This window comes from Rosa chinensis, chromosome 2 (assembly GCF_002994745.2).
Source record: "Rosa chinensis cultivar Old Blush chromosome 2, RchiOBHm-V2, whole genome shotgun sequence".
Taxonomy (NCBI): domain Eukaryota; kingdom Viridiplantae; phylum Streptophyta; class Magnoliopsida; order Rosales; family Rosaceae; genus Rosa; species Rosa chinensis.
Genome location: NC_037089.1, coordinates 44647429 through 44656426, shown reverse-complemented (window position 1 = coordinate 44656426; position 8998 = coordinate 44647429). Strand labels below are relative to the sequence as shown.

The window sequence follows — 8998 nt, the reverse complement described above, 5'->3', positions numbered from 1 at the left end:
CCTTTTGTAGATTTGTCTGAAATCTAATTTTGGAATTGAGGAGTTTTTGACCTCCTGTTCAATTTCGTTGAATTCGAATTCTTCAGTATTTAGGAGTTGTACTCCTTTCTTTTATCCGAAGATGCTTAACATCTTGATATCTCTTTTTTCCAGGTTTTCATACCGGATACTAGTATGACTAGTAGATGGCTCCAAAAAAATCATGTTTGGAACAAGATTTATGTCTGGCTTTTCTAATGGTTTGAATCCATTAGCTTTCTTTGTTTTTACTGTAGGCACTTTCTTGTCCTTCAGTATATTTTTCATTGAATCCAGCGTTTTTTGCTGTTCATTGATTTTTCTACTAACACTCGTTAGTTTTTCTTCTTCCGTTTTTGGAAGTTCTTTGATATAATCCAGTTTGTTTTCCAATTTTTCTAATTGGTGGATTATAGCAGGTATTTTTTCTAGATGATTTTGACATCTAGTCAATTCTTGCTGCAGGTTCTGATATTTTTCATCAGACGATTTTAATAGAGAATTCAGTCTCTCTATTATTAAATCAGACATTGTCCCCATTGGGGATTCCCCTGCTGAGATCTTTACAAGCTTTGATACCAGTGATGTGCTGATCTAACCAATGCTCAGGTAGTCAAGAGGTTTTTGTTCCTCTTCAAGTATATATAAGAGATTGTCAATATCTTCTTCTATTTTATAGATCATAGTTTGGAGTCTATAAATAATATCCCAGTAGTTGAGAGTTTCTCTGTTAAGACTTTCTCTATAGTCTTTCAGTTTTTTTTCAATTTTTCTCTTTCTTTCTTCAATTCTTTGCTAGTGTTTTTACAAATAGCATTTAATTCAAGTCTGTCAACGATCAAAATTATGAATAGTAAGGTTTAACTGTTTACCGTCGAATAGAGGATGCAATTTAGCTGCAATTATATCTAGACAAATAAATTCAAAATGGGTCCACCACGTTTCATCAAAAATAATAATAAAAGGAAACAAAAGAATAGTAAAAGCAAGAGAGAGAGGTATTAATGGGATAAATATTAAGTGAAAAGAATAGTTGGGAGAAAAGAGAAAACTTTTGTGGGGTTGAAAATAAGTTGGTGGAGTGTATGGAGTTGTATTTGGTATTCTATGGGTCAGTGGTCATTATCTCTAAAATTAATACTAAATTGGCTGCTAGCTGAATTATTTTACTTTGCTGGTTTATGCCTCATTGGAATTGTGTGCACATTTGAAGCCATGGAGTGAAAAATCATATATGGTTCTTTAAATTTATGAGAACTACAAAACATGCTTTGAAATCTCAGAAAATTTAGTCCCCGATCACAACAAACTCTGAAGTTCTTCTATTTACTTAGGTTCTTCAATTTTTCTGTCAGTATACATATAAAAAGTTATCTTTTGGCTTCTCTATTAGTTCTACAATCATTAAAGATTTATTCTATAAATCTCCAAAAAAGTTGTTTTACCTTCTGATGTTAGTTGTGTTTCAGTTGTACTGAAATTGTGGCAGGAAAACCGAAGCCAACAGTAATGAACACAATCATAAATTATGCAAAGACAAGAGGGAGCTTTTGTTTCTAGCTCTGTGCCATAAATAAAATTAGGTAGTTTTATACTTTTATTGCTAAAATGTATCATTGCACCCAAAATGTATGTAATTATGTGTGTGTATATATAGATCACATTCACACATACATCGTTCATGAGATAATCGGATTAATTAATTTTGTATTTAACACACATGATTTTCTCACACGTTGTCATCATATTTTATGAAGATCTTAAAAACACATTGCTAAAAGAAAAATCTCAAAAGTAAAATATCATTATAAGCGTATTGCTTATCAAATCCTTGAAGGATTCAAATGCAATTGAAAGAGCCTGAAGCTCACTTATGGAATCAAAGAGTCTAAAGCTAGCTCATATGTACTTATTTCGTTATAACGTGATCTAAATTGCCTCAATAAGTACTATGACAAGACTACAGAATTGAATTCGAGATATGATTATAGTGTTGCAACATATTCTAACTTTCTCAAAGTTTTGAATTACTTAGAGCTCTTGAAGAGCTTATATGAGACGTATCAATACACAAAGATATTGATGTGTATGGCTAGGTATGTCGTGATTTTTCAATGTTTTAAACTATACAAAGCTAAATGTGTCAATTTCTTTAAATTGTTTAGCTATTACTTTGTGTATGAATTTGAGCATGTGAGATTGTTTCTAACCTTATCATATGAGGTATGACTTATTGAAAATCGTCTAGCTTTGTTATATTGCTTAAACTTTGCAGGTGTGAAAATTTGTGATGAGCCCACACATGGTCTCACTTCAGTAATAGACACATCATACTACTATACATGGTACATGTAGCCTATCGCATACATAAATGAGGCTTGCAACAATCAGGGGGAGATTTTCGTCAGGGGGAGCATCCAGAAGCATGCTACCTAGGACATATGCGCGTTGTGCTCTTTTTGTCTTTTGAGCAGGGTTATTTTTGTTCCACTGAGTTTTTGTTACCTGACAAGGATTCTAACGAGGCAACAATAAGCGCTTCAAATACCATCATTTATTGGTGGACATCTAAAGGGGAGTGTTGTAAATACTATTATCTATGTGGATATCCATGTAAATACTTATTAGTTATGTATTTTGATGTAAACTCTACCTCTATATAAATGAGTAATGAAAACACTTCGTTTTCCTCCCAACTATTCTCTCTTTATATCCTCTCTACTTTATAACATAAATGCTAATTTTTCATTAGAGCAATTTTAGTTCATTTGGCAAAGTTGTTGTGCTATCTTACTCTTTTTTAAGGTTTGACCGACTCTAATTACAGGCCAATCTTGGCTATTTTTTGTTTTTTTGAACACGAAAAGGTCATAAATTCCACACACAAGTTTATGTAATATCATCAAAGCATAGGAATCCAAATTTCAACCAAGAAGAAGGGATGACTTTTAAGTTTGAGAGAATCGAAATTTTGAGTTTCCAACCTATATAGGAATAATCTTGATTATCTGAGGACCTCAGATTAGAATTAAGGCCTCGTTTGGTTCACGGAAGGGAAATCGATTCCCTTGTCTTTCCCGTGGAGAAGGGAAATTAAAGTTTCTGTCAGATTTCATTTCCTGTGTTTGGTAAAGCAGGGAAAGCATCCAAGAAAGATCATTTGATTTCCCTTTCGATGTTTGGTTGGTGCAGGAAAGGAAAGTAAAAATATATCAATATTTCAATAATACCCTTCTATTTTAAAATAAAAACAACCTGAAATGAATTTTCAACACTACCAAGGGTACTCAAGCAATAAATGCTAGGGTATTATTGTCCAAAATTATTGCAATTAATGCTGGGAAATGGGATGGGAAACTCAATCCCACGAAGTTTGAGTGGAATGAGTTTACCCCCAACTTTCCCCTATGTCAGGAAAGCATTTCCGGACTTTGTGGTTACCAAACAAAGGAAAGGAACAGTTTTTCTTTCCCAAGTCCTCAAATCCGCGAAACAAACAAGGCCTAAGAGGATTTTGCATCTAAGTTACAGATGTAATAATTTGGGTATTGAAACAATGACCCCATACAAACCTACCTTCATTATCTGTTATAAATTTTTTGACTTATTTGTAACAAAAAAAAAAAGAACAAGAATTATTACCTGCAATAATATTCACTGGCAACTAACAGATACAGTAAAATGTTATATCAACAGACCACCTAGTTTTATTTTTGGCATTTGATTCATTCCCGAAGTAAAAGAACCTAGTAAATTTATAACCTTCTTAGCTTAACAAGAATAATGCTAGTTGGTTCAATTAATAAAAATGAAAGCATTGCCCCAGATTGGTTCTTCCCCACCCTTCCAATTGATTTACATTATCCAATCACCTGAAGATCGAAGTGCACCGGCCTCCAATGTCCAAACGACGTACCAAGCTGGCGTTGAAGAACAACACCTCACTCTCGTGGCAGTCATGTATCTTCCCACGTGTCAGCAAAGATACATAAGGGTTTGCCATGCTAATCTACAGTAGATGACGTGTAAGCTCCTGGATAATTTTTTATCCACTCAAGCTCAAAATTTGCAGAAACCCCCCACGTTGCATTGACCACCCAACACATGTCGTTCTCCATGCAAAGACGGCCATACCCATCTTCTCATCACCGCCATGGCTTCTTTATTTTTAACGCCAAACTCCGATCGAATTCAAAACACAAATTAAAGCAAGAATCAGCATAAACTAAAACCATCAGCATTGTTATTTTCAAACAGTTTTACTTTTGAGAGAAGCTCTAGGTTGAGAAATGTCTTCTGAGCAACTTAGGAGGGAGAATGTGACGCCCGAGAGGGAAGTTCACATTGAGAAAGACAAGGTGCCGAAGATCACCAGCCACTTCGAGTCAATCACCGTGCATGTGCAAGAAGCCGGCGACAAAGACACGCCTATGGACAGCACCAAAGACTCGCACGACGATAAAGAGCGGAAGGGAAACACCGTTGGGGACATGGGAATGGGAAAGTCCAGAGAGACTAGTGAGATCGGGAGTCACAAGCTGGAGTCCCTCGCGGGACAAATGAAGGAGGCTGAGGAGAAGAGAGGGAGGGAGAGTGGTGCCCGCGGAGTAGGGAAGTTTGAGGTTCAAGAAAGTGATGAGGGTCAGAAGAAGGGAGGTAGAGGAGAGGGTAGAGAGGAAATGATTGTTGTGAGTGAAGGGAAGGAGGATTCAAGGGTGAGACAAGGTGGGAGTGAAATGGAAGGCAGAAACATGGACATAATGGACAGAGAGAGTAAGAGTGGAGCTCAAAGTGTCGGAAAGCTCGAAGTTATGAGGGTTGATGAAGAGAAGGGCAGAGAGGGTCAAGGTAGACAGCAAATGAGTTCTAAAGGGAGGGAGGGCGAGGGTAGAGAAAGTGAAGGTGGGAGCACACAAATGATGGGCAAAGGAGAGGGTATGACACAAGAGAGAGGAATGGACACGGAGATGATGAGAAGCAAAGAGGAAAGTCGCGGCCGCCAGCAGAGACGAGGCACAGAAACGGAGAGCAATGTGAACAAGCAGCAGCAGCAACCACGACAACAACAACCATCTCTGGAAGAAGTTTCGGCATTTAGACAAACAGCACAGCAGAATTCCATGGCGGCAATGAGGGCGGCAGAAGAGCGATATCAGAAAGCTAAAGAAACTGCAAACCAGACACTCGCTACTACAACCGAGAAGACTAAAGAAACAGCCCAGAAGGCTAAAGAAACTGCAAGCCAGACACTAGGCCCTGCAGCCCAGAAAGCTAAAGAAACTGCCAGTACTGCTACCGAGAAGGCTAAAGAAATTTCAAGCCAGACAATTGGTACTGCAACTGAGAAAGGAGCACAAGTGAAAGACATAGCACTGGAAAAAGGCCAACAAGGATTATATGCAGCAAAAGATACTCTATCAAGTGCAGGGAAGAAAACGGTGGATTACACGGTGCCATTAGCAGAGAAATCTAAAGACATGGCCGTGTCTGCAGGTAAGACTACTCTGCATTATGCTGGTGATGTTGCGGTGGATTTGAAGGACAAGGCGACTGTGGCAGGTTGGACTGCGGCGCACTACACAACTGAGGCAGCAGTGGAGGGAACCAAAGCAGCTGCAAAAGTAGTTGCCGGAGCAGCAGGGTATGCTGGTCATAAGGCTGTGGATATTGTGTCCAAGCCTTTGACTGTTGCTAAAGATGCTGCTGTGGTGACTGGTGAGAAAGCTGAGGAGTTCACTGCTCGGAAGAAGGAAGAGGCGAAGAAAGAATATGAGGCCAAGAAAGCAGCTGAAGCAAGTAGTCCCAAGGTAGATATGTCATGTCGCCTATAATATACTCGCTGTTATTCATTCGGCAGTAAAACTTTCCGAAAGAGATTGAGCAAGTAGGATTTTATCTGAAAATATACAAGTAAAATTCTCATATATTGTATTTAATAAAATGGTTATCTTCCCTTTCAAAAAAAAAAAAGGTTATTTTCAGAGGCCACCAATTACATATGTACTGATGATTAATTAGTATACAAACTAATTAGTTTTTTGCTTGATGTGAACAAGGGTTCTGAGACTACTTATCAAGGAGGAGAATCCAAAAGCTGGGAGCAAGAGGAAACATGGACGAAACCAGTTGAGAGGGAATCTCAGCATATGCAGAGAGAAGGTGGCAGACCAACTGAAAAAACCAGCCAAGAAACCTCTGAATTACAAAGGGAGGGAGCGCAAGAGGGCGGTGCTGGGGTGCTGGGAACAATCGGCGGGACTTTGGGTGTGATACCGGGAGCTGTTAGTGAGACATTGGTTGAGATAGCTGAGAATACAAAAAACTTTGTTATTGGGCAGGGTGAAAGTGGAATGGGTGAGGAGGGCCAGGGAGGGTGGAGCTCAAATGCACAGCAAGGAGGGCAGGGGGGGAGGTCATCTGAGAAGCAAGGCAGGCAAGAGGGGAGGTCATTTGAGCAGCAAGGCAAGCAGAGCGAGACTGTAAGTGTAATACCGGGAACTGTCGGCGAAACTTTGATTGAGATAGCTCAGACTACAAAAGACAACGTCATCGGGCAGGGCCAAAGCGCAGAGGAGAGTGCTGAGAAGGATCGCAGGTCATCTGATCAGCAGCAAGGCTTAGGTGCAATACCTCGTGCTGTTGGGGAGACTATGGTTGGAATAGCTCAGACAACAAAAGACAATGTTGACAATATTACTGGGCTTAGGCAGGGACGGGGACAGGGGCAGTCAAGAACTGATCAGCAGCAGGGATGGAAGCAAGACCAGACCAAATAATCGAAAATGAAGCAAGTAAGATGCAGTGATGAAGTAGATCTGAAATAAATTTAGAAACTCTCAGCTTTATGTTTTGGATGTTTGGTGTGCATAAAAGGCTGATGGTTGTAGTATATTTTGTAATGTAATGTCAGTATGTCGTTATGCATGTTAATGGTGGTGATTAATAAAACTGAATATTTTGTTTATGCATCTATGATGGTAGTACATATGTTGCTTTTCTGTGAAATCAATTATAGTACTTGGCAATCGTTTCTTTAGTCGGAAGTTGGAGCATACACTTCTGTTTCAGCAAATATCGAACTGTTGAGTGTAGTCTGGTTGTTCTTCAAGGCAAAGCAAGTATATAGGGACAGTCTACTCGTTTAGAAAAGAAACCTAAGTTTCTTTTTGTCCATGTAGAGAGAATCCATTATGGTTTAGGACCCAAATATAATCTCAACAATAAACCTTGTCAGACGCTTCTTCCCCAACTTTAGATTGTGCTTAAAATGGATTTTGGTGTCTGGGTAAATCTGGTTATACTTTGTGCACAGATTTTGCTAAAGAGTTGAACTGAGTGAGAAAGCTTGGTAATTAAATAGTCAAATTTCAAGGATAAAAAGAGGCTTAAGACATGGCATCGGTTCCAAGTGTATTGGAAGATAAAGGCGAGAGTTTTCAGCCCCAGCCCCACTCAAGCAAGTGTCCTGCCATTCCTGCCGCCCAATTTTGACAAATCATTCCACTATTTAAGAGCGACACATTAGCAAGTGCAAAACAAAAATAAACATTGAGAATGAGACACTGTAACTTGTAAGATAGCAAATCTCTTTGTCCATTCTTATTCTAGTCTCATAGTAACCAAAGCTGAGAACTTAGAAATCAAAAAGAGAATTTGCAATCCGCAATCCCATAATATCTGCATCTCCTAAACATTTTACAGCGAGACAAGCCAAGCTAATGAACATGGATACCCATAAACTGAGTATCTGTAGAACCATGATCATAAGATTAACACGGGATTTGCTCAGTGAACCACTCCATGACATGAATTGGTGCCTTGACCAACTCCAGAGCCACCTCCACTATAACCGTCACGCACAAGCAGCACGGACAAATGCATGTCAGCAATAATCTACACCAAAATCCCCATTCAAAAAACCAATCAGATCATCAAAATCAACAGGTTTCAGCCATAAAGATTCATCACACAAACGAATTGCTAGACCAATCAAGAAAATAATTGACACCCAAATAAGACAGCAGCAAATTGTAGGTACCCAAATGACCAAATTGCTAACAATCAAGAAAGAAACAGATACCAAGATAAGATAGCAAGAAGTTGAAGACAGCCAGATAAGCAAAATCACATAGCAATCAAGAAAACTTTGGGCACCAGATGATCAAATACGAATATACAGAAAATGAAGCCGGTTAAGATTGAAGCAGAAGAGAGTAATAGTTAAAATACCCGACGATCCAGATAACGATGCCGACGATGGAGAGGAGGAGGGAGAGAAAAGCAAAGGGAAGGCCGAGTAGAAAACCCAAAGGCCTGCAATCACCTTCTGAAGAACACATTTTGGCCTCACTTTGTTTCTGGGTTTCACTTGGATCGGTGGAAGAGGGGACAGACAGATAAAAGAGAGAGAGAGAAGACACAAAGTCAGTGGACTGATTTGAGGTGATGGGTCGTCTTTGCTGTGTTATTGTTGCAAAATTTCTTCTGCTTTTCTTTGCGTCTCTCTTGTGTAATTTATTCTATGTTTTTTTTTGGGAATGGATTGCTAAATGGTAAAATACAACTTGTAAATTGGGTGAGAGGTACACGTTTTCTAGCTTTTGCACAACGCAACTGGGATGATATTATTCCCAGCGAAGAAAGGGGGAGTAGTGTATTTCATAGGAAAAATCAAATGGAAAGGAGATCGAACGAATCTCTCACCTTTATGTCAAATAAGAATCTCTTTTACCTGACCGTTAAATAAGGTGATTCTAGTTAGACCTCTAAATTTGTTATTTGGACCTCATATGGTTCATTCTAATTTACTTTTCAGAATACTTGAAAAGCTAAGTAGACCTCTTTACTTTTACCAAAACACCCTTGAACATGAGATACAATAATGTGTTATTTTACTTTTTATCTCTATATCTTCAACCACGAGAAAAAGAATGAATCAAAATCACATGATATTGCTCTCTTATAAGTATGTCTCTCCTTC

At 38.8% G+C, this 8998-nt stretch overlaps 2 protein-coding genes across 2 annotated transcripts; one reads left to right on the top strand and one right to left on the bottom strand.

The window, feature by feature from the left end:
- Positions 1 to 4240: 4240 nt before the first annotated feature.
- Positions 4241 to 6948, top strand: LOC112183434 (seed biotin-containing protein SBP65-like). Its single transcript, XM_024321815.2, has 2 exons — positions 4241 to 5825; positions 6075 to 6948. The coding sequence occupies exons 1-2, from the start codon at positions 4308 to 4310 to the stop codon at positions 6792 to 6794; spliced, it is 2238 nt and encodes a 745-aa protein (XP_024177583.1). The 5' UTR covers positions 4241 to 4307; the 3' UTR covers positions 6795 to 6948.
- Positions 6949 to 7547: 599 nt separating this feature from the next.
- LOC112183435 (signaling peptide TAXIMIN 1) lies at positions 7548 to 8561 on the bottom strand. The gene is made up of 2 exons (XM_024321817.2): positions 8248 to 8561; positions 7548 to 7911 (listed from the first exon to the last, which is right to left on the bottom strand). Exons 1-2 carry the CDS (start codon positions 8355 to 8357, stop codon positions 7788 to 7790), a joined length of 234 nt encoding a protein of 77 aa, XP_024177585.1. The 5' UTR covers positions 8358 to 8561; the 3' UTR covers positions 7548 to 7787.
- Positions 8562 to 8998: the final 437 nt, after the last annotated feature.